This window comes from Engystomops pustulosus, chromosome 3 (genome assembly GCF_040894005.1).
Source record: "Engystomops pustulosus chromosome 3, aEngPut4.maternal, whole genome shotgun sequence".
Taxonomy (NCBI): Eukaryota; Metazoa; Chordata; class Amphibia; order Anura; family Leptodactylidae; genus Engystomops; species Engystomops pustulosus.
Window position 1 is genome coordinate 155,979,476 of NC_092413.1, and position 26,797 is coordinate 156,006,272.

The 26,797-nt window shown below is 41.0% G+C and overlaps 2 protein-coding genes across 10 annotated transcripts in view; one reads left to right on the forward strand and one right to left on the reverse strand.

Annotated features, from left to right (window-relative positions):
* Positions 1 to 26,797, forward strand: part of MCF2L2 (MCF.2 cell line derived transforming sequence-like 2) — a 178,193-nt gene that overhangs the window by 75,947 nt on the left and 75,449 nt on the right. Inside the window, exons 14-15 of the mRNA XM_072142708.1 lie at positions 12,709 to 12,815; positions 13,066 to 13,154. Coding sequence (XP_071998809.1) covers positions 12,709 to 12,815; positions 13,066 to 13,154 — 196 coding nt within the window. The remainder of the gene's footprint in view (positions 1 to 12,708; positions 12,816 to 13,065; positions 13,155 to 26,797) is intronic.
* The window catches only part of B3GNT5 (UDP-GlcNAc:betaGal beta-1,3-N-acetylglucosaminyltransferase 5), a 31,260-nt gene continuing 17,879 nt past the window's right edge, over positions 13,417 to 26,797 (reverse strand). For 6 of the 9 annotated variants that reach the window (XM_072142718.1, XM_072142714.1, XM_072142717.1 and 3 more), the window contains exon 2: positions 13,417 to 17,649. In XM_072142718.1, the coding sequence (XP_071998819.1) occupies positions 16,303 to 17,436 (1,134 nt within the window). In that variant the 5' untranslated portion in view covers positions 17,437 to 17,649 and the 3' untranslated portion in view covers positions 13,417 to 16,302. Of the gene's footprint in view, positions 17,650 to 20,822; positions 20,889 to 22,381; positions 22,471 to 26,797 lie in introns of all 9 variants that reach the window. The other 3 variants (XM_072142712.1, XM_072142711.1, XM_072142715.1) reach the window with 2 other exon arrangements.

Sequence of the window (26,797 nt, forward strand, 5' to 3'; positions counted from 1 at the left end):
TACCCCCCCCCCCCTATTGTACGTTTTCCCTATCCCCCACAACTGCACTTTTCAGTGCGATCTATTAGGAGTTGGAGTAGCAGCATATAGGAGTAGCAGTGGTGTAGTGGAGTAAGTGTAGTGTCGTGGAGTAAGTGTAGTGTAGTGTAGTGTAGGTTCTATACTATCCCCCCCCCCCCAATCATGTCACAGAAGACATAATGTATATAGTTATATGGCCTCTACGGAGCCAGCTAGTGGGGACGAGTGTCCGTTTTATTTGTCTACCGAGTCCTCACAAAGCAACTCTGAGGAACCCCTGAGAAGGCGCTTACGTGCCCGGGACTTCTGACCTCACATGGGTGACCCCCAGATCCCTGATTTTACGGCCATTCCTGGAATACGCAGAGACACGGCAGAGCTCGGGCCAGTGGACTTTTTAAAGTTCTTATTTAGTGAGGACCTAGGTGGTCTGATGGTGTCCCAGACCAATCACTACGCTGCACAATATATTGCCCAAAACCCCACTTCTTTTTAGGCACATCCTCACAGGTGGACCCCTGTTAGTGCAGCAGAGATAGAGAAGTTTTGGGGCATAGTGCTTCTTATGGGACTTGTAAAGAAGCCATCAGTCAGGGATTAATGGAGCACAGATATACTGTACCACACCCCGATGTTCCGCATGGCGATGAGTAGGATGTGCTTTGAAGCCATCCATAAGTTTATGCATTTTGCCGACAATGCCCAGTGCCCACCCAGAGATGACTCCAGTTTTAATAGGTTGTATAAGATCCGGCCCATATTAGATTATCAAAATTCCCGATTTATGGAAGTGTATATTCCAGAGAGGCATTTATCAATAGACAAGTCCCTGGTACATTTCAATGGGAGACTTCAGTTCCGCCAGTACCTGCCAAATAAGAGGGCAGGGTATGGCGTGAAGATGTATAAGCTGTGTGAGAATGCATCAGGGTACACTTATAAGTTCAGGATATATGAAGGGAAGGATTGCAAAATAGTGCCCCCTGAATGCCCCCCCCTCCTTGCAATTGCTGGAAAAGCAGTGTGGGATTTAGTGCACCCACTACTGGACCAGGGCTACCACCTCTACCTGGATAATTTTTATACCAGTGTTACCCTGTTCAAGTGCCTCGCTTCCAGACAAACTGAGGCATGCGGCACTGTTAGTAGGAATCAGAGAGGTCTCCCCAAGTCGCTGCTAGGGGAAAAGCTCAGAAGGCACGAGAGCCAAGCACTAAGCAGCAACTCAGTATTGTGTGTTAGGTACAAGGACAAGAGATATGTCCTTGTACTAGCAACAATACATGGGCACACCACCACCCCTGCCCCTGTACGAGGTACCAGTGCAGAAGCCCCCAAGGCGGACTGTATTTTAGTTTATAATAGGTACATGGGAGGGGTTGATTTGTCGGACCAGGTTCTTCAGCCATATAACGCCATGCAGAAGTAGAGGGTGTGGTATAAGAAGCTGGCTGTGCACATCATGCAGATGGCACTGTATTATGCTTATGTGTTACATCAATGTGCAGGCCAGAGGGGAACTTTCCTTGAATTTCAAGAGGTGGTAGTCAAGAAGTAGATTTTTAGAGATGTCTGGAAGCAAGGCCACATCACGCATTGTACCAGGGCAGCACTTACCAGGAGAAGTTCCCCAAACAGCCAGCAAGGGAAGGAAACAGAAGAGGTGCAGAGTGTGCTCCAAAAGGGGCATAGAAAAACAAACCATCTACCAGTGTGACACATGCCCCAAGAAACTAGAGTTATGCATGAAGGATTGCTTTCAGGTACATCACACGTCCCTGGATATAGATTTGTACCCTGATGCACACAGCTTGTACATCATGCCGCACCTTCCCTGCTGAGCTCTGCCGTGTGCCCAGCCTGTAGATTATTGCCACATATGGGTTATTGCCGTACCCGGGAGAACCCACATCATGATTTTTGGGGTGTTTGTCTCCCGTGGCAGGAGCTGGGCACAAGATGACATAATGGATATTTTGTACTATGCACTATACATTATGCATCAACCTTGGGGTCCACCTGTGGGGTTAAAATGCTCACTACACCCCTAGATTTATTTATGTAGGTTTCAAATAGGATCAGTCCTCAGGGGTTTCTACTGTTCTGATCCCTAAGGGCATCTACAATTGTTTTATGATGTAAAAAAAAAAAAAAAAAAAAATTAAATGTCTGTGCTTCTAATGCCATTCTCTTACGAGCCCTGCTGTGTCTTGTAGCCTATTGCCACACATGGGCTGATTTCATGTGTCACTACAATGACACATTTGAGAAAACAATGCAATTTTTACACTGACCCATTCACTTTGTATTACATTTGGGCCAGCATCTTAGGGGTTAAAATGCTCATACACCCCTAGAACAATACTTTGAGGGGTGCCCTTTACTAAAATGGGGTCACTACTCGGGGGCTTCTACTGCACTGGTACCTCAGGGGCACCCCAACACCAGACTAGTGAAAATAGTGCTCCAAAAGCTAGATTTTGCTTATCCCTTCTCAGCCCTGCAATGTCCCCAGCCTGTAGACTATTGCCACACATGGGGTATTGCCATACCCGTAATAACCCACATAATGACTTTTGTGGTGTTTATCTGCAGTGGCATGAGTTGGGCTTATTTCATTTGTCACTACAATGACACAAAAACTCAATTTTTACTATGCACCATTTACTTTGCATTCAATTTTGACCTGCATGTTAGGGGTTAAAATTCTCACCACAACCCCAGATGAATTCTTTGAGGGGTCTAGTTTCAAAAATGGTGACATGTTTGGGGTTTTTTAATGTCCTGTTTCTTCAGGGGCTCTTCAAGTACACTGTAGCCAAATTGGCCAATAGAACTAACTCTATTCTGGACATCACTGTGCGACGACACAGCAAATGACATCCACATGTCTGGTATTGCAGTACTCGAAAGAAGCAGGGCACAAATTTTGGGATGTATATTTGCCACAACTTCCTTCTGAATGTGTCCATTTTAGGGCTAAATGAGAAAAATTGTAATCAAAAATTGAAATTTTTGTTTGCTTCCGGAAAAATATTTAAAGGGTTAATAGACTTCTCAAATGCTGATTTGAATAGGTTGAGATGTAAGGTTAATAAAATGGTTTCAAAAAGGTTTTGTGGGAGTATATAAGTACAAAAGCCTCTAGGGCACTTCAAAACTGAATTTTTCAAATTTCAGGAAAATCTGAGAAGTTGTTACTAAAAAACTTGAAACCTTCTCAGATCCGTAAAAAAATGGAAATGTAAAATAAGTTATGGAAATAAAAAGCAGAGCAATTGCAAAAGGTTTCTACCAAAAAAAAATTGTGGTGTGACTTTTTGTCTAAAAAGTAGAACATTAGAAATCTTGAAAATTGTCTTTTTTTTCAGATTTTTCCAAAGTGAATTTTTACCCCCCCCCCCCAAAAAAGAAACTGATCACAGAAATGATACAACCATCATAAACTACAATGTCTTACGAGAAAACAATCTCAAAATCACAGGGATATCTTAAAATGTTAAAAGGTTATAACCACAGGAAGAGACACTGGTCAAATTTGAAAAAAAAGGACTGAGCGTTAACCTACAAACAGGCTGCGTCTTTAAGGAGTTAATAGATGCTTGCCGATAAAATTAAAAGCATTGAAACTAAATGGGAACAATCCTCATTATTACAAGCAGATAGTATATTGAGAACCAAAGTGTTTGAGTGTCTTTCTGTAAAATTCTAAAGAAAAATAAAGGTGGTTTGGAAACTTATTGCAGTTCTCTTTTCTGAAACTTAGATTGGCAGGTAATGGCATAGTCATAGTGGGTAAATATGCGAGTTAAAAATGTGTATAAATAAGGTAATTTTGTTATCCAGCGACCCATAGGATAATAATAATATATATATTGGTATGGTGAACGGCCAAAAATAGAAACAAAAAAAAAAATCTCAAAAGGTCCGATGAGACAAAAAACATATGACTGCATTACCACAGTCGTGCATATCAAGGGTAAGCATAGAGTGTGCCCCAAAACATAAGATTCACAAGTAACAGACAAGTGTCCTACCCATTTTATGCTGTCTATGGCTGTCTCTCAGACTCCCCAACGCGCGTTTCGCCCACGCTTCTTCAGGGGGTGCGAAACTGACGCTGGGAAGCTGGATTTTATACTCACGAGCGGGTATCATTGGCGCATGCACGCCGGACAGCTTCCGGGTCCGACACCTGCCCCAGTTCCGGCAGCACGTCGCTGGCGTGCATGCGCGAAATCCGACTGCGCTATCAGATACCCGGTCATGCGCTGTGCGCCAAGTGATGCCGGCAGGGACACAGACTGAGCCTCGCCATTCGGTGCATATGCGCGCACCCCTCCGAGAGATTATGGAACTGCCTCCCTATACTGAGGTAAAAGAACAGTGAAGAGAAGAAGAACGGGGGCGGCGGGGGGCGAGGAAGGAACGGACTTAAGCTATAAATCAATTAGCTATGAACGCCCCAAAATTATATGCCGGAAAAGTGCATCTCATGTGGCATAAAAATAAGCCCCTTTAAGCCCACATTAAAAAAAACAATTACAGGCAGTCCCTGGGCTACGTACAAGATAGATTCTGTAGGTCTGTTATTAAGTATACTGTATATTTTATAATTGTAACCCCAGCCAGTATCTTTTTGGTCTCTGTGACAATTGGATTTTAAAAATGTTGGGTTGTCTTAAGAACCAGGATTATCAATAAAGCTTAATTGCAGACAACTTTGATAACTGTTATAGCTGATTATTGTAGCCTAGGGCTAAGGTACAGTAAATTACCAACATCCAGAGGTCTGTTTGTAACTAGGGGTCGTCTGTAAGTAGGGGACCGCCTGTACAATTTGACAATGCAGACCTGCTCTAGATGGGGCTCCTTCCATTCCATGCCCGGCTGTGTGCCCATACAGCAGGTTACCAACACATATGGGGTTTAGGTGTACTCAGGAGAAATCAAACTTTTTCAAGTCTTTTTTCATTTAATCCATTGCAAATGTTTAATTTTCCACCCAAAATGTATGTATTGTCAAAAAATATTATAATTTGAAGACCCTACCTTCATTTTCTTTTAAACCACAATAAAACCTCTAAAGGGTTAGCAAACTTCATAAAAGTTCTTTTTCATATGTTACGGTGTGTAGCTTCCATAATGGAGCTATTATTTAGGTTTCTCACTGTAATTAATAGAAAGTTGAGCAGGTCCCTCTAAATACAAGTTTTGGCGTTTTTTTCCAAAAAAATTTCACCCAAATTCTGAGCTTCATAACCTTCTAGTAAACTACTGAACACAAAAGATATCATCCAAATTTTGAAACTAATTTGAAGAACAATGTGTCACGAGAAAACAAACAAACAATCTTAAAATCCCCTGGATATCTTGTAGCGTTCCAAAGCTTATAACCACTTATAGTGACACAGGGAAGATCTGAAAAATGGGTACGCGGCCAAGAGGCCAAAATAGAGGCCTGAAGGGGTTAAACAGAACCCTGAGACTATCACAGAGCAGGTGTATTTATACAGAGACTTGATTACACACAGGTGGATTATATTTATCATCAGTCATTTAGGACAACATTGGATCATTCAAAGATCAGAGACTGAACTTCTGGAGTGAGTTTGCTGCACTGAAAGTAAAGGGGACGAATGATATTGCACATCCCACTTTTCAGTTTATTCATTTTTTTTTTTTACAAAAGTTTAACAAAATTCCAAAAAATTAGTTCCATTTCACAATTGTGTCCTACTTGTTGATTCTTCACCAAAACAATATACAATGTTATATCTTTGTTTGAAGCCTGAAATGTGGCAAAAGGTAGAAAAGTTTGAGGGAGCCGAATACTTTCACAAGGCAACGTACATTATTTGTGTCTCTTCAAGCAGTGTATAACAAATTTGCTGTGTTCAAATGTATTTTATAGAGTATAAGTAAAGAGTACCTAAAATCAGAACATGGTAGAAAAAAGCTTAACCTAATATTGAAGACTGAGGTGCTATAATTCACTGCTTGTGGCACATGTGATCATTCTATTGTCGGGCAGCGAAGATATATCAGGATATGGTTAATATACATATATATATATATATATATATATATATATATATATATATATATATATATATTATACACACATACACGTATATATATATATACACACATACACGATTAGATAGAAAGGTTATTTAACTCTCTTGTTGCATATGATGTGTTTAACTGCATGTTAAGATTTTGGGATGTTGACATTGTGATTATGAAATGGATTATTAATAGGTTTGTAAACAATGCAATGTATTAATGGAAATGCGATTAAATTTAATAGAGACTTTAAAAATAAAAAATAAATAACACACCCCTCAGGCAGAGTATGCAGGCACCTGCTGTGTAGAGTGCAAACACTCCTGGCTTCTACTGGATTTTGCTGCTACATAGGGAAATGCATGTGAACAGTGGGCACTGTGTGTACAATGAAGATATGCATTCAAATGTGGGCCTTCTGTAGCACAAGTATTTAAAAAGTGCTAGAACTGCCTGCATCCAACAGGTTCAGTTTTTCTAAACTGGATAAAGAAAAAAAAGTGTCTGTGTAGCCAATATCAACACATCATAGCACATATTACATTCTTTAGGAGCACTTTAAAGAAAACAGACCGTTTATATAATAGAGTTTCATAATAATTAAAGAGTACAACCCTATACTTTTTAGAAAATAAGATTCAATATTCTGTTTGGTGAGAATTTCATGTCAACAGCAGAATTAGAAATATATCACTTAGTGATCTCAATTTATACAAAAGTTTCTAAAGATGCTTCAATTTAATGAGGATCCAGCCTTTCCCAATTTTAATAAATTTAGCACATCCAGTCAAGTACCAGACTGACAATCTCCGGTTTACGTACAAGATAGGTTCTTTAGGTTTGTGCTTAAGATAGAATAGGTATATTTTATAATTGTAGCTCCAGACCAATTTTTTTTTTCCTGTGACAATTGGATTTTCAACATTTTTCTGCTGTCGTGGGAACAAGGATTATCAATAAAGCTTCATTACAGACACCATACAGCTGATCATTGCAGATTGGTCTAAAGCAGGGGTAGGGAACCTATGGCTCGGGAGCCATATGTGGCTCTTTTGATGGCAGTGGCGTCTGGGTCATAGAGAAGAGCGTGGAGTTATGAGAAGATGCTGAAGGGAAAGCAGGTAGGTGAGTATTCCCTTTTTTTTTTTTTTTTTGCTGTGACTACCTATCTAATGTGTATGTGCTGGCACTAGATATCTACTGGGGAAGCATGTGCTGTGGCTACCCATCTACTGGGAGGCATGTGCTGTGACTACCTATCTACTGGGGCCTGGGGGCATGTGATGGGGCTACCTGTCTACTGGGAGGTATTTGCTCTGGCTACCTATCTACTGGGGGCATGTGCTATGACTACCTTTCTACCTTGGGCATGTGCTGTGGATACCTATCTATTGCGGAGCTTGTGCTGTGGCTACCTATTTACTGGGGAGCATGTGCTGTGACTACCAATCTACTGGGGGGCATGTGCTGGGGCTAGCTGTCTATTTGGGTGCATGTGCTGTGGCAACCTATCTACTGAGAGACATGTGCCGTGGCTACCTATCTACTTGGATGCATGTGCATATTGTATGGCTCTCGCAGAATTACATTTTAAAATATGTGGCGTTCATGGCTCTCTCAGCCAAAAAGGTTCCTGACCCCTGGTCTAAAGTAAAGCATCCAGAGAGCTTCATCTGAAGTCACAGTGGGCAGACAGGTCCATCTGTAACTAGGGTGTCTTTAAATGGGTTGGCCACTTTACCTCATCTTTTGTGTACTGATTAAGCGTGTGTGTGTGGGGGGGGGGCAGGATATTAGGTAATTCACCAATATAAATACATTAAACGTTCTACTCTTCTTTCTTGATATGTGTACTGCACCCTCCTGTCTTACCTCATCAGCCAGACATTCATGACCATAAAATTGCTTCAGAGGGTCATGTGATTTCTAACTGGCTATTGTTCAGAGACCGTCAGAGATCACATGACTCTCCATCTGCAGCCATTTTATGGATATAAATATCTGGCTGATGAGGTAAGAGGCTTCACATATCAAGAAAGCAGAGCAGAACTATTAATAGACATACATTGGTCAATTACCTACAAAACTGCCCCTCACACTTACACATTATAAAAAAACATTATAAAAAAAGGGGTATTCTTGGAATCAGCATAATTCATGTACAAATGGGTCCTTAAAATATAAGCTTATATGTCATTCGTTATTATTTAAAACTTTGCTCCCCTTAGCAGAAAAATGCTGGTGACATAGGCTGTAATGAAGAATTAAAATGCTACTGGCCCTTTAATCAGTCCGTTAATTTCCTCCGCGTGGTCCATTGCACAACATACACGAGACAGAAGATGGCTGCCAGTCACATGTCCACATCACATGTCCTGCACCTGCCTGGGCAGGTCATGTGATCACCACTACGTTTGGCTGTAGTCAGTTGGTTGCAGTGCATCCAGTACGGTCAGTGTTGTGTGATGGCAGTTACACATCATTACTATGGTAACAGAGCAAGAAAACCTGTTAGATCATCACTGGGAGCAGAGAATAAGAGGGAGGAGGAGTTACTGAGAACTAAAGGATCTTGGGACTTGTCGTTTCCATTGGCAGCCATCTTGGTGATAACTTTAAAAAGGCCATAAATTTTTGTGAATCAAAATCAAACTATTTAAGCTCCATTTTGTGACTGACATTAAGTTTTGTTATATTCATTTACTTATGGCATCATGGCTTTTTGTATCAGACATTCATATTCCCGGAATACCCCTTTAAGTGGCCAACCCCTTTAGGTTGGCGACTGCCTGTACTTAGCTGTCTAAATTTAGGACAGTATTATCACATTGGCCTCAATATGTTTAAATGTATATATTCAGGAGCAAAACTAGAGGTTTTTCCTTTAAATATGATCCAGTCCACACACACAAATCAGTAGCGCATATTTACACTACCAGTGGAAAAACAGGACAGAAGTTTTTAGTAAACACAGCTGGGTTCGTACATGATTGATAAGGCCATGGGTTTTGTTCAAAATTTTTCCACCAAGTCTTTATTCTCTATTCTATATCTCTTTCCTAGATGTTGTCATCAACTTTTTTTAGTTGGACAATAAAACATAATAACTGAGGATTCTCAATTTGCTTTCCAACCACTAGCACAGTGGTGGCGAACCTATGGCACGGGTGCCTGAGGTGGCACTCGGAGCCATTTCTGTGGGCACCCAGGTGTGCACCCCAGCACAGAATTTGCTAGATGTGACTCATGCCTTCCTCCTGCAATCCAAGACCCATGGCTGTCTTGGATCAAAGGAGGAAGGCTTGAGTGCTACTCTCAGTGCTATTTTAAACCGACATCTCCTTGGCTGCCAGGACTACACAAGAAGCTAGAAGGTGTGGAGACAGGCGTATTATAACTGGAGCTCCTGCTCTGGGTCTTCTGATTCTTCCTCTTCAGGGGACCCTGGAAGGAAGCTATAATCCAAATTTCTTCATCTTCTTTCTATTGTATTTGTGTCCTCAGGTCACCAATATGGTTGAAACCTGTGATACAGCTGGGATCAATAGGTTACTGCTTTAATTGTCATGTTTGCACTTTGCGACACAAAAGTAGGTTTTGGTTGTAGGTTGGGCACTCTGTCTCCAAATGGTTCGCCATCACTGCACTAACATATATGTCAAAAATATGTTTTTTCCCTCTAGATATTTGTTAGATCTTCATCCTTTATATGTGGAATTTTCTTAAATGTATGGCTGATGCACAGCACAGAGTTATAAATGTTCCAGGTAGTGGTTCACATAAGGAAAAAGGGGCACATAACTTTTGTCCTATATTCCCCAGGAACACACACAAACTATTGTGATTTTGGACTGTCCATAGACATTGACAGTATCATCTGAATGGTCCCAATTCCCCCATCAGGTATCTGAGAATGCACGAGAAAGCTCCTACTAGACTCCACTGGTAGAAATGCATCACCCCTGTATGCATTATTTTTGGAGAAGTCTCCTATATTAAACATAAAGCCAACCAAACCTGCCAGAAATGTGTATTTTGCAACAAAGAACTATCCAACATTAATTGGTGGAAATTTATTAAATACTGTGTCTGAAACTCCCCTGCTGGTGCTCCGGTTTATAAATGGATGAAGCACAATTTACGTTTTGACCCAAAGACCAGATCTGAACTGGCAGAGATTTCCTGCATAGTCTACCAGTTTTCCAGTGGAGAATATAGCAAAATGCGGCGGGCTGGGGCATTCACCCCCCCCACCACCACCACCACCACAACCATTTATTATTTCAGTTTTCTAGTGTAGAAGGTATGATAAATGTTCCTCAATAAATCTCCTCCAATTTGTCACATTTATAAAGCGTTTTAGACAATTTAATCAGGTGAATGGATCACTGGATAATCTAAAATGGAGTGTCTTTTGGGGGAGTGGAAATAGCCAAAGTTGTCACACAACATACCAAAAAATGCACAAAAAAATTTGCACATTAACTAGTGAAAAGTATAAAGACAATCTTGGATTTTATGAGCCAAATTCTTCTCACAGGAGCATAGCACGGCGGGCAATGGCAGCGCACGGGGAGAGGAGGAGGGTGCTCACCCCTGCCCCTCTCCACAGGGATGTATGGCGCACGGCGCCGTAATATGGGAAAACATGTCTTATCTTTTTCCCAAGTACAGAGCGGTATGGTGCCGCTCCTGTAGGGAACCGTGCGCCCATTGCCGTCTATGGGGGACATATATAGGCCGTATATACCCGCCCTTGCAGCAGTGTGAATGTAGCCTAACTCTAAAGGTTTTTTTTTTACACAAATCAATAGCTCTTGGGATGTAAAACAACTGCGCTCATTATCTTTGTTACCTATAACCAATAGTTTCTTTGCTATACCCCTCAGATTACCACATTGCTGCAGTGTCTATCAGCATAGGGAGAAGAAGCAGAGTACGGACTCACAGGGCTTATTTGTTCATGGGAGGGGAGGTACTACTGCTCCCAGAGAAGGAGGTCTTGTGATAGAGCTCTTGTGTATTTAGTAGAGCTGGATGTGTTCAGAACAGTGGATACAGATGTTTCCTGCACAGAATAGTGAGGTACAAGATCTCCCCTGCTTTAGTCCCTCCATCCCAGTCTGTGATTCTACAGAACTTTCTCTGTCGTTTTTTCCACCTTGTCATCAGCACTCTCACAGACTATAGAATTCATGTAACTGGTCTACTCGGGTTTCTTTCACTTATTACATTTTCCCTGCTCCAAATCCAGAAAATCAAATTGATTTTAAGAATTTATTTGCAAATTATGGTAAACAATAAGTATTCGGTCAACAATAAAAGTTCATCTCAATACTATATATCCTTTGTTGAGAATGACATGGGTCAAACGTTTTCTGTAAGCCTTAACAATGTTGGCCCATTCCTCCATGTAGATCCATTCTAGAGCAGTGATGTTTTGGGGCCGTCACTGGGCAACATGGTGTCGCAAGGCTACTCCAGGACCTTGAAGTGCTACTTGCAAAGCCACTACTTGCCCTGACATTGTGCTTGGGATCATTTTCATTCTCAAAGACCCAGCCATGGTTCATCATTAATGCCCTTGCTGATGGAAGGAGGTTTGTACTCAAAATCTCACAATACATTCTCCCATTCATTCTTTCATGCACACTGAACAGTCCTTTCAGTCCCTTTGTAGAGAAACAGCCACTCGTCATGGCATTGCCCCCTTTATGCGTCAGTCTATATGGTGTTCTTTGGATGCACCTTCCTCCAAACACAATGTTTCTACCAAACATTTCTACTTTGATTTCATCTGACCATATGAGATATTCTCACTATACTATTTTGGAGTAACCAAATGCTCTGTAGCAAACTTCAGATGGGCCTAGATATGTACTGGCTTAAGCAGAGACACACGTGGCATTGACTGTAGCCTTGGTTTCGTTGGTCCCAGCATTCTGCAGGTCATCCACTAGGTCACCCATGTGTTACTGGGTTTTTTTTGCTTACCTGTGACCCCATGGGATCAGATCTTGCATGGACCCCTTGATCGAGGGAGATCATCAGTTGTCTTGTAGGACTTCCATTTTTCAATTATTGCTCCAACAGTTGATTTCTTCACACCAAGCTGCTTGCCTATTGCATATTCAGTCTTCCCAGCCTGGTGCTGGTCTACAATTTTGCTTCTCGTTTCCTTTGACAGCTCTTTGGTCTTCACCATAGTGAAGTTTGCTGTGTGACTTTTAGAGGTTTTGGACATGTGTCTTATACTGATAATAAGATCAAACAGGAACAATTACTACAGGAAATGAATGGAGGACAGAGCCTCTTAAAGAAGATGTTAAAGAAGATGTTACAGGTCTGTGAGAGCCAGAAATCTTGCTTGTTTTTAGGTGACCAAATACTCATTTACCACCATAATTTGCAAATAAATTCTTTAAAAAAAATCAGACAATGGGATTTTCTAGATTTGTTTTCACATTTTGACTCCCATAGTTAAGATCTACCTATGATGTCAGATTGATAATTTGATAAAATACTTCTAGACTTACATATTAGACTTTGTAAGAAGAAGGGGGGCGAAAATAGGAGAGGTTATAAAGTCAGTAATTTGTAAAATTCACTATTTTCTAGCTACAACTCGAAGAGCACCAGAAATTCCATCTGCACCTCCAAAGTCACTTTCAGAAGCTGACCTGTCCAGAAAACGAAACAACAAAAAGGCAAAGAGTGGCATAAAGGTAAATATACATTTTAGATTTCAACAGTCATCATGGGTTTATTTTCCTATAATAGGGACAAGAGATGTGAACTGATCCATAGGCTGATGGAAATGGCAGACTTTCTGTAGGATTTATAGGGCAACATTAATTTTGAAATTGTTGCAGCTTTAAGCTACATATCTGCAAAAGGAGCGTGAACATGGTACCGATGAAGAATGAATTTTTCTCTACATTTTTATTTACATCTCCCATTTACTTTTAACTCTAGATTGAAGTCATGCATGAAGCAAGTCAAGGTGGGACAAGCCGATCCCTAGTGATGAGTGAAAGTGAGGAGAACCTCTGCACTAGAAAAAGGTACACGGGAGGATTTTCTTTCTAGTTGGCCGTTTTGTCAACTTAGGTACCAAGTAATATTGTGCATTACATACCATGTGGAAGCAAGGAGCCATTTTTTTCAACAAAGCCCAAATGTCAGCAGCACCTGCTAATTTCGTGGTTTTTTTTTTTAATATGATCATGTGCCATACAGATTTAACCCAGGAAAAAAAAGGGTCTATTATTGGATACAGCTAGTTTACCAGTCAGATTATTTATTGAAAGAAAATTTTACAATTTATTTCTTTTAAAAAAAGCCTTAAATATAAACATACAAAATACATAAAATCACACATGTAAAACATACTTGGGACGCTGGTCATTTTTAACATGTTGTAGACAAGAACGACATACTGTATGTTATATCTAGGTACTCACATTCTAGAGAACTTTATGATAAAAACCAGTTTTGGTACAAATCACCACGTTACACCATATTTAATACAAGCAACTGAATGTTCTGCAAGAAAAGCAGAATTGGAGCAGCATGCTTAGTCATTCATAGAAATGGACAACAACAGCTCACACGCGGTTACCAGTTCTCACATTCATCCTTTGCTAGATAACCCCTGGAAGACTAGTCTGGCAGATTAAGGCTACATTCACATGAACGTATGCATGCCGGGTGGGCATACATTCGCTGCAATGGAGAGGAGGAGTGGTCACCCACTACCCTCTCCATAGTGATGCATGGGGAACTGCGCCATAACACGGAGTTAGATAGGACATGTCCTATCTTTTCCCTGTTTACGGAGCGGTACGGTGCCGCATGTGTGCTGTGCTGTATCGCTCTGTGCGCTTATTGCCGGCCTATGGGGTACGCATGTACGGCCACAAGCTGGCAGCCATATACATGTCCCCACAACGGACTTAATACCATGGAAATTCACAGTTCAATACGATAGTACTTTATCGATCCCGGGTGGGGTTTCGATGGTTGCATGGTTTGGTTAAAATTGTTCTTGATCATGTACCACTACCACTCCATGCGGCACAGATCACACATTTCAGGTTTTGGTACAGTCTTAAAGGCATTGACGGAAGCATTGCCTAAAAAGAAAAAAGTATTTTTCTTTTGAACCATTCCAACTTAGAAAAAGGGAGAAAAAAAAAAAAAGTGTCAGTCATGTCAGTTGACCAGGTCTGTACTATATACCAAGAGAGGTCTCAAACAGTTCACAGTGCACTTCGCAGGTGCTCTCACCAAGATTAAAGACCATAAGGTGCAGAAGAGTAGTACCTGAAAGTTCAGGCCAGTTTACACTGTATGCCTTCATATCTTTATGAATAAATAAGTACGCTTCCCATATAAAAATAGACATTTTTGAACAGACCTGCTGCATTGCTATTCTCACAAACAAATTCAAAATTTAAATATAAAAGGCAATTTAAACAAAAATCATATTAAGAGAAACAGCATTTCATGACATTGTACATCATCAGCAAGACTGCACCCCAAAAACAGAAGGCACAACACTCTGGAAGCAGACACCTCTTACCAGCATCTGAACAGAGAGAAACCGGAGGCAAGAGTGCAAAATGCAAGCTCTTCAAGGCCTCCTGTTTGTAACCAGTTATCTGCAAGTGAGCTCAGCTGATGACTGTAAGCGAGACTGCCCGATCCACAGCCAGGAATAGAACCTGCCCAGAGTTTTGTGGCCCAGGAAGTCTGCTCATGCACAGGCCACAGAAACCACAGTTGAAACACATAAAAATAAATGGGGGTTGAAACAACATCTAGCACACTACCCAATTTAACGTCCAGTTTCACCTGCTGTGGGCTTTCAGTTACTCTTTCTTTTTTGGTTATCTTTTAAAATAAACTAAATGGAAGGTTCCATTTTCTGCAGACTTCAACAGATACTCCGTTACACTTCAAATTATCAATACCGTAGAGAAGATGCAAGCTACTTCTGCTGCTTAATAATGGAAAGATGAATAGGACCTGTCAAATGCATGTGTGATCTTAGCCTTATCAAGGCTCTGTTCTGCCATGTGAATAAAAACCTACCACACAAGAAAGCTTTACTACAAAGATGTCCACCAAGATGTTGTGTCTTTCCAGTGACTCCTATCCCTGTATGGAGGAAGAACAGCATCTTTTGGACATTATATTAAAAAAAGCTGCAATTTTGTAAGCTGAAGGTTCAAATAACTTTCGTGGTGTGCAGTAAACTGTGCTGCTAAACACTGGCCGACTGTAAGAAATACTAATCTGGTGAAATTTATAGGAGCAGATGCCAGAGAAGACCATCTGCTGGGAAGCTGTGCACCAACATATATAAAGCAGCAAAGCATAAACATACAATACAAAGGCTCAGTACAATCATCTTGAAGTCAAGACAGAAGCAAAGCGGTTTCCAATATAGAGGAAGCACAACTCTGAAGTTTATGGGTTTATGTAATATGGACAAGGTTTTCTGAGTAGCAAGCATACTTATCACACCTGACATTTTCAGTGCACAAGTCCATGAGTATAAATATGAAAAAGGGAACAGAAAATATAAGGAAAAGGTATCTAGTAATATAAAGTACCAAATATACTCGAGTATAAGCCTAGTTTTTCAGCACAAAAAAAAATGTGCTGAAAACCCAAACTCGGCTTATACTCGAGTAAAAAAAATATAGGTTTTACCAGGTTTTTGTGGTAAAATTAGGGAGCTTGGCTTATACGGTAATTATAAAGTAATATGCATTCAACTGGAGTTTTCTTACATACAGATTTTATGTGTAGGCGTGGTTTTTTGTTACTTTTTAGTTAATCTAGTCAAAATGTATCCAATCAGGTTGGTTATTTCCAGTTCGTGTGTATGGAGGCCTCAAATTATCACTAGAAATAACATCTCACAGATTTCCATTTACTGTCATCACTAAAATTCATCAGCAATGTGATCTAAAGGACAGATTTATCATGCACTTTTTTTCCACTTTTGGATATTAGAAACATTTGAAAGAATGGATTTTATTTATCTCCAAGTTGTCAACACCTTGTCAAAGAAAGATTGAAAGGAGGAGACAAAAACATTCAGAATTACTTTTCGCACAATATACTACAGCTTCCACATTCTCTAGTGAGATTGGCCATAAAAATACAATACGCAAGGCGAAGTGCCATTTTATTCAAGTTTTAGGACCATGCTGCAGAACATCGGTATGTATCTTTGTAACGGATGTTGCACAGAAGCATCATATTCACTAGTTTACAGTAAGTGTCACCCCAGAAGCCAGATGTCAACTCCTTTACTTTTGGATCTGTGGCTTGCTTCCATAGATAATGGAGATCTTCCAGATGTCCATGGGAAGTCATCATTCTACTATAGATGCATTGGTGATAGGGGGCTTTTCCTTCCCCTGAGAAGAACAGGTGATGTTGAGGTACAACTCCCATTTTATTGGCGCAAATTCCCATAAATACGTCATCTATGTAGAGACTGGTATTTAAGGTCTGTGAGGCTTGGTACACTTTAGCAGCCACATCCTGAGAAACAACATAGGCCGCCCCTGCTGTATAATCTGGATAGGATGACCACTGATACATATCATAAGGCACATAATACTTGCTATTTTTGTTCCTAACGGGAGGTGACCCACGATGGACTCTACCAGCCCAGAAGTCCTGAACACCAATTTGGTCCAAACCTTTCAAGTATGAAACTAGATTGGGTGTATGGACAAAAACATCATCATCCGCAGTCATTATAAATTTTGCATTAGAACAGTATGCATTCACCCACCCAAACTGCAAAAGAAACTTCAATGTTAAGTTATGGAAAGTGTCCAAGAAGTCTTGTTGTACCAAGTCATTATATGCTGCGTTTTCACTTTCAAGTTGCTTTTGGAGTAGATTGCGTTTTGAAGGGTCTTTTTCTACCCCAAGGGCAAACATAACCTTTATGGTGGCATCGTATTTGGATTGTATATAATCCTCATTACCCCAGGTTCTCCGAATGGCATCCCTACGTCTTCGGTTCTCAGGTGATGTTTTTACAAACAGTAGGAGGAGCACATTTTCATTTTGACATTTATCTTTGTTGCTGATCAGGTAACTGTAGCTGTGTGCATCAGATTTATCCCGTCCGATGGTCAGACTGTCATTTACAAAATCATAGGTATTAACCAGGTATCGGTAGGAGTAGGATTTTATGTGGTTCACAAAATCATTGTCATCCTGAACCCACATGAGCATTAAAGACATGACAAAACAAGTGGCCAAAATCTGTAAACACTGGCATCTCCTTAGCCGCCTGGTACTGATAAGCATTCTGGGAAACAAAGTTGTGCAGACCGAAGTTTCCAATCAGTTCATGAAATTTTACCCTGAAAGCCGTTGTAAATGATACGTCATTTTAAGTGACTATCATAAATCAAGACATCATGACTCTTCAAACACAATGCAGAGATCCGTATTGTAGAAGGCTTGTGTAAACATTCAGGCCGCTTGTACCTCAGCAAGCTAGAGCAGGTACTTCTCTACCTGAAAAAGCAACAGAACATTGTTACACGCTTTATTCAATACATGAAGCATTTCATTTCCTTGAAAATAAATAAAAACACTACTTGTAGTGAACATGTCGCCTCCAAAATGTAGTCTAACCTGCATGCAGTATGTTACAGAGCAGAACTAGCTGAGCATATTATCTTTCTACAAAACAATAAAAATCATTCATTAATATTCATGACATTTATTTCCTTGGATAAGGTTGTGGGACGGATAGTCCCAAGGATAATAGTGACAAATAGCCCCTAATGCTGGATTGTACATAAACAAGCTTCAATCACTGCACTTGCAATCTATTACAAATGAGATTGCATATGAATATTCAAAATGACTGACAAATGAGTGAATATGATCAATAGAATAGAAAAACGCCGGATACTGGCAAGTCACCTAGCGGGATGTCGGCACTGCCAGACCAGGAGCGAGGGTAATTGATGGCGGAAACACAGGCACAGCACTTCGGGCTTGATATGATTAGGATATTAGGTGGTGCACAGCTGTTCAACCAGGTAGATGATCCATGCAAACAAATAAAGACAAGAGATAGCGGCACTCACCCGGGAATCTTCTTTATTCAGCTTAATGCATAAGACAGGGAGGTGCAGCACAAGAAAGGCTTCGGCGATGGTCCGTTTCACGTACTCCTGCGCATCGTCTAGCCGGCTAGACGAAACGCAGGAGTGCGCGAAACGGCCCGTCGCCGAAGCCTTTCTTGTGCTGCACCTCCCTGTCTTATGCATTAAAGGGGTATTCCGGGAATAACGTCTGACACAAAAACCCATGATGATATAAATAAATGAATACAACAATACTCAATGTCATTAGTCACAAAATGGAGCTTAAATAGTTTGATTTTATGATTTACAAAATTTATGGCCTCTCTAAAGTAGGTGGAGTTATCTCCAAGATGGCCGCCACTGGAAACTACAAGTTCCATGATCCTTTAGTTCTCAGTAACTCCTCCTACCACTTATGCTCTGCTCCCAGTGATGATGTAACAGGTTTTCTTGCACTGTTACCATAGTAATGATGTGCAACTGCCATCACCACAACACTTGCCATACTGGATGCACTGCAACCAACCATGTGCAGGACATGTGATGTGGTCATGTGACCAGCGGCCATCTTCTGTACTGTGCATGCTCTGCAACGGACCGCGCGGAGGAAATTAACGGACTGATTAAAGGGCCAGTAGCATTTTATTTCTTCATTACAGTCTATGTCACCAGCATTTTCTGCTAAGGGGAGCAAAGTTTTAAATAACAACTAATTATACATTACCTTATATTTTGAGTGCCCACTTGTATATGAATTATGCTGATTCCTGGAATACCCCTTTAAGCTGAATAAAGAAGATTCCCGGGTGAGTGCCGCTATCTCTTGTCTTTATTTGTTTGCATGACTGAATATGATATGGACTATGAGTAACTATGTGATTACATTGCACCAAACAGTTCATCACTGCGGGGCCAGGTGGTGGCAATCCTATGGCAGAGGAGGCTGTCAACCCAGCAAAGAGTTTGCCAGACAGGTTGAGTGACTCAAGACCTCCGCCTGCAGTCCTTGGTATCCCAGAGGACTGGGATACAGAACTTTTTTAAAGCAAAATTGTACTTTGTGACCTATTCCTAAGGTTGGGCATTAATATCCAGACAACTGCACCTAATATGCTGTACCAAGTCCCTTCTCTTGGATAAACACTCACCAGTGTGATATTAAAGGAAACCTGTCAGCAGTTGACCATACAAAGCTCCAGACAGGTTTCCTTTGTGTGAAGGTTTTATTCCAGGATTGTGGTTGGACTAAGAGCATACTGGTGGACGATGTCCTAACAGAACACTGCTAAGCCCCTCTCATGAGTCAATAGTACTTAAGGAAGAGGGGCTTTGCAGCAGTAGATTGAAGAGATTTCTTGGAATATAAATGAATTTTTCACAATCTTAATCCTGCAGCTACTAACAATGCACAGGTACAGTAAGACAGCTCCGCAGGGCCAGCACCAAACACTCCATAGTAGTAACAGAGGATAGTAACGGCACTCACCCTCTTGGTCAGAGAATAAGATTGTCCTTTATTTTATATGAAAAACATGCAGGGTGGGGGCAAGCCTCGGCAACGGGGCCATTTCACGCTCAGTTGCACTCTGTCAGTACTAAACACTATCTGCATCTTTAAATTGTCAAAGTTGCTGACAGACTCCATTTAATAAATTAAGTCACCAGTCCCTGGAAAACACTTCAAAAACTTTTGTTTAACAATCTATGCGGTTTACATAATTGGAAGTCCCCACAAGCATAAGCGGAGCTTTTCCTTGTAATAAAAAGCACAACATGGAACAGCTCACACAATACGGTTCTGGTGTCTGGGCTAGATCCCGGCCAGACTTTTGCTGACCATTTAGTTATTGTACTCTGCTTTGTTTCACTTTAGCATGGTCAGATAAACCATTCTTTGTGTGACTCACATCCACATTACAACTGCTGCATGTGCATTATTCTATTTTCTAGGCTTAGCTGGACTGAGCTAAATCCGTTTTGCTCAGCAATTAATTGTGCTCTTTTAGATGTGTACTTTAGTTTGTTAGCTGTACATCTCCAGGACAAACTAGTTTTTAAAAGCTAAAATTGTATATAAAAAGGAAACCACATCAACCAACTTCACTTAGCCAACTACCATGAAAAACAAAAATTATGTCAATCCAGTAAATCATGGAAACAGCTTTACTAAGATGAGTTTGTCACTACAATGTATATAAAATATATAACATTATAGTAATGTAATGCATTTATTCTAGATATGATCACAAATACAGAACAAATCTTCACTGGTCTAATGTTATCAGGCATTCTACGTTTTTTATTGACAAGTTACGGGAGGAGAAACAAAAAAACAAACAAAGAAACAAACAAACACATGGCCAGACCTAATACTATAGTATTCTGAGAGTGTTATGTTCTTGTGAAATTTTTGTGATTGTAGTAAGACTTGATCCTAGGAGAGTAGTGACGAGACGCAGTCTTGCACAAATGCTAACACGATTCGACCCTCTGTGCTGCAAGTGTGCCAGAAAACTTGTGTACTTGTAAAGCTGAATTAAGCCAAGAATCTTTATTTAAAAAGACTGAATATTAATATGAGACTATGGGTACCTGTCATTAGGTCAAAGTGTGAAATATTGATGACTAGTGAAGTATGATTGCCAGCACTAATCTTACCTGCAATAAAAAAAAAAAAAAAGTTTCAAGAGCTCAGTTAGGTTTCAACACGAGGATACTGAAAAAAAAAAAAATGACCTGCACTGTACATTATCATTTTCTAATGGGCAATAATTACAGACTTGCCGAAGCATTGCTATAGAAGTCTAGGACACAGGTTTGGGAGTACACTACAAACTGACCCCTACAAAAATGTAAAAAAACAAAAAAAAGAACAAACAAAACTCTCAAAAAGTTCATCCCACAATGGATATAGCATGTCCACTTGTGTGTGCCATAGGCAATTATAAATCAGTATAGTATGTTTCAGAATGAGGACTCCAGCTACTGATAAGCTGTTATCTTTATAATACAGATTAGACAGAAAACTCGGCACATGGGCTTTTCTCTATTACCTCTTAATTTATCAACTTTACACACTTTTACTGCAGTTATAGGTTAGTAGGATTTACACAATCTATGTTTCCTGCGGTTTCTATTTACCCTTAAAAGCCAACTAACATCTTCTGAGCAGTTTTTCAAGTCGGTGCACCATCTAAAGAAGGTCATTTTCATTCCAATAAGGCAAGTTTTCAAAAGTCTACAGTTCTATGTGGACTAAAGAAAGCCGTCTGTCCGGAGACACTTATTTGAGGTAACCTAGCCCACGTATTATTTAGAGAAAAACTTTCGGTAACTGGAGCGAATCAGGGAAGCAACATACTGTAGATGTGCATTGTGGCAAATTATGTCAAAAAGAACATTCACAAACAATGAAGTGGTCACATAGTCAGGTTGTAGCTTTAAAACCAAACACGGGAGCACCCTGAAAAAGGAGAGGCCTCTCTCTACGAGTATGGGAACACACCCTCACTCCATGTACACCAACTAAAAATAAGTCTTATAATTGTGTACAGGAGTGTTTATTTTTATTCACACATTTTTGACATGGACCAAAACATACAAAAGTAATATTTAGAATAAAATAGAACCAAATACAAGTGGTTAGGCAGTAGTTCGGCCTCACACAAACATGTGAGGGGCTGATATGCGGCCGCAAACTGGTCCCCATTGACTCCTATGGCAACTGGTGAACACGCAAGGTCTCACTGCACCGCGACCAGAAAAATATAGGACATGTCCTATATTTTGCCATACTACAATGCCAACCGCTCGCTTCTCTATGGTGGTGTTACAGATGGCTGCATTCACACGCGATATGCCCACCTTGTACAAACCGGCTTCACACATTCATGTGAAGGCAGCCTTAGGCCAGTTTCCCACAGCGGTATTCTGTTTAATATTTTTCTACAATATTTGGAAGCAAAATTTAGAAACAATTCCAAGCACAGAAGAGTTACAAATCTTGCCAATGTAACTTTTAGATCCACTACTGGTTTTGACTTTCAGAAACTGAAAAATTCTACAGTGTGAAATTGGCCTAATTTGGTTCATATAGAATCTGGAAATCTGGCAAAATATGTCTTTGGCTTGTTCCAGTTACTTGACTTTACCTGGCAACCGATCTGCAAATATGGCACATTGATAGTACCTGTGTGGCATCAATATTATTCACAGCTCCATAGACTTCTATGGGAAGGCACTGCCCACAAATACGGACAGGAATTTACCCACTTAAAAAAAACAAAAAACAAAAAAAAACAAAAAAACACATAATCGCAGACATGACACACAGATACAGACCAGTGAAAAAATTGGCAACATGCATGACTACATTGAAACGCAAAACTGCTGTATAAAATATGACACATGAATGTGAAACAGTGTGCACGTAGTCTTGCGCATTATTCAAATGCCCGGATTGGTTCCAGGGCATAGCACGTAGCATGTTGAAGAAGGGGAGAGGGACTGACTGCTCCTTTCCTCTCCATTGAAATATGAGCGGCCACACTGCAAAGTTGCCCAAATATAGGACATCTCCACAGCTTGGCGAGACTGTGCTATAAACTGCATAGTGGCCATGATCTGGAGCCAATTTACTGCAGGTGGTTTACTGTAGGTAGTTGGCACCCTGTGCAGGTACCCTGGAGGTAGAATGGCTGCAGAAACACAGCTATTACATATGAACCAAATACCAGCTGAAATAGGCTGGTTCTGATATGTACAATGCTGCCATATTTCTGCAGTGGGGGTGTAGCGCAGCCTCTTTCTTTGCAAAGGTTGATTTTAACACCATGATCTGAAGAGGTAAGTGACACGTCAGTTATTTGATGTGGATCAGATAGCTACAGATAAAAGACATATAATGCTAGGGATTTGTGCTGCAGGTTTATTGCATAATACACAACTTGTACAGGTATCCTAAGGATGCATCTCGAAGCACTTGACCAATAATAGCAGCCACAAGAACTCAAGAGTGCTGCTAGCTTGGGTTTTTTCCCTGACACCAGAGCAGACACATGATGGTTCGGCTTGGGAGCCCCCTGCATAGAGGATTAACAACTGCATTGTAAAAGTCTTAAGATGAAGACCACCTTTACAAAATAGGATTGCACTCACAAAAAATTACCCTTTGGGTCTTAAAAAACCTCTAGCTCTGCTTTCACAACAAACTAAATCTTTGATATAACCCTGGTTCACACTCCCTTATTTCTATGCAAACATACATTTGTCAAGTTAAGAACATCCCCTTGGTTGTACATTTTTTGAAAGGGCCATGTGGGGCAGCTGTATGACAGCCGCTGTGTGTGCCATCACCATCACTGTATATTTAAGCAGTTAGGAAGTGAAGTTAGCTATAGAGATAAATTATGCAGAACCCCCTCATTATGTTTCTATGTATAAGAGGTGCTAAACTGACATAATACTTACTAGTTGTCAGGTGAAACTCATTAATGTTTCAAGCAAAAGTCTGGAAGGAAACTAAGGCTCCAAATTCCTCTTTTGTTGTTGACTACCATTGTATGCAACACTAATAAGTAACAAAATGTTTTTCTTGGCGACTACACTTAACATAATGCAGGCTGTGTTCACAAACAGATCTATGCCAAGTAGGACCTGCACCATACTACCCCAACAGGCATATTCCTAAAACAATACTATTCAGACCCCACTCGAGAGGTTCGACTGTGGCAGTTAATGGAAGGGGTCACCTGTATAACAAGGGTGCTGTCACACGTGGGGCTTGAATTGCGTTTAGAAAGGCATTTAATTCTAAATCTGAACAAGACAGAAAAAGGTTGCCTAGTTGGCCAACTCACTTTTTAAGTCAAGAAAAATATATCCATAAATCGATATGAAATCCAGCAGAATGTACCAGTACCATAAGTAAAACGTAACTTTTAATAATTAATGATAAAATAAGTTCAGTGAACCACAATAATATGCACATCAACCATCTAGTCAGCAAAAACACATCAAAAGGGAGCTCGTTCAGACCTCCAATAAGTCTCATCTGACACGGTCCCCAGTAATACCTCACCGTGTCTTAGTGCTTTCCTGTATAGCATATGACACGGTGCATCATCCCAAAACCACGGACCAACATTAATCCGGACAGCAAGGAATAATAGGGTGGATCTCACCAGTCTTCGATGCTCCGTCTCCTGGTCGAGCGGTACTGGTCCAGAGGTGCAGGACCTATTAAGCCCTACGATCGCTTTGTATCCTGACCCTGCAATATTGCTCCCGCCCTGACAAGGACAGTCCCAGTACTGTCCCTTTCAGACCCTGTTAGTCCCTAATATGTAATCCCTACCCGTTTCATACGTCGTGTGAAGCACTCATCAGGGGAATAAAGTAATGTAGTGGGCTATGCAGTCTTGATGCTAAGTATGGCTGCAAAAGCTCCACATCAAAGGGTTAAAATGAATCAAAAACGAGCAGTGGCCTGTATAATACAAGTTATACTAGTATGGTGGCTAGATGTAGTGGCATGGGCGCCACAATCTGGTGCTCTCACACTTTTAAAGTTGATGCTGCCCTCCCCCATGCGCAGTCAGAAAGCTGATAGGCTGAGGACTTCCCTCCATCATTGAGTGGGAGGAGCTATGATGTAACTTCCATCCGTCACAGAATGGGAGGAGCTATGACGGCACATAGTGGGAGGAGCTATGACATCACTTCCCTTCATCACAGCATGGGAGGAGCTATTACGCCACAAAGTGGGAGGAGCTATAGCCGGGGATTCCCCTGACACCCTTCCTCCCTCCTCCTCCACCCTCACAGTATTTCATCATAGAGTGGGAGGAGTCGCTTCCGAGCAAGCTCAATATGCGCCACACCCCCTCGCTACTCCTCCACTCAGACATTGTTTCGTCATTGAGTGGGAGGAGTCAAGTATGGGCAGATTCGGCATGAGAAGGCAAAAAGCCCTTGGCGTAACCACACCAGATATGCCCACACTCCGCCCTCACCTCCACTTCAATGGGATGCTTTAGGATGCAGGTAGAGGTGGACGGAAGTGTTGTCACCATGGATACACTTCAATCATCCTGTATGCTAGCGTTATTGTTGCATACTAACTAAATAAAGGCGTATTATGCTGTATATAATCATCGCTTGATATGTAGGTATCCAAGTGCGCAATCTAGTTGGTTTATAGCTGGCAAGGTAATTTAGACATTTAAATGAAAAGAACAGACAGAATGAGACTTTCCCAAAGAGGGTACATGCAGAAGAAAACCCCCACTCAAAATTGCTCTAGAATTATATGAAGCAACCAAAATTTAGCATTTCATTTAGACCTTTCGGGGCCACCGTGTCCAGCAGAAATATCCACTTAGTTTCTTGCTGTAGGACTAGCTTGTCCCAATTCCCCCCCCTTTCCGGTCTATTGATTACTTGGATGCCATGGAAACAGATCTTACTGGCATCACCATTATGGACTAAGTTCACATGGCGGGCAAACGGCGTGTCCCTACCATGAGCTATATCGCCTAGGTGTGCTCCATTTCTTCTCCTAAACTAAGATTGTTTTGCCCATGTACTCCATTTTACATTCACAGACTACTCTATAGATTACTCCTACAGATTTACAGTTCATGTACTGTTTAATCATGTAGGAGTTACCAGTGACTGATGATGTGAAGGACTTGCATCTCTTCATATAGGGACAGGCTACACACCCACTGCATCCAAAATTGCCTGTGACATTCATTTTGCCCAGCCAAGTCTGGTCCTGATGTTGCCTGGAATGACTGTGGACAGGCCTGTCCTTCAGTGAACGTCCTTTTCTATAGGTTACTGTTGGATGCGAGCTGATGGCATCTTTCACATCTGGGTCCATCATCAATATGTCCCAATGCTTTTGCAAAATCCTTTTTGCAGCCTCAGCCCCATTGTTAAACGTGGTGATTAACCTAATGGTTTTTTCCTCTTTCTTTATCACCTGTTTTTTTGTTGTTAAGAGGTGACTTCGGTCATTCTTAAGGGCATCCTGGAAAGCTTTTCTAAGAATTTTGTCTGGATAGTCTCTTTCCAGGAATCTATGACGTAGATCCCTGGCTTGCTTGAGGAATAGTTCTGTGGTGGAACAATTCCTCCTGAGGCGTAGGTATTGCCCCTTGGGGATGCCACGCCTCAGGGGTAATGGGTGGCTACTCTCCCACCTTAAAAGGGAGTTGGTAGAGGTTGTTTTACAATAAACCTCGGTGAGTATGGTGCCCTCACTATTCTTAGAAACCAAAACATCCAAGAATGTGAGGCATTTTTCGGAACTTTCGTGGGTAAAACTCAGCCCTATGGTGTTCTCATTAAGCTGCCGTACAAATGTAGAAAAAGTGGCTTGTGAGCCCTGCCAGATTACTAGGACATCATCTATGTACCTATACCAGGCATCAATGTTTAAAGTGCTCTGTGAGTTGGAGTCTGAGAAAACACAGGTTTCCTCCCACCAGCCCAGTAGCATATTCGCATAGGTCGGCGCACATATCCAACCCATTGCGGTGCCCCTGAGCTGGTGGTAGAAT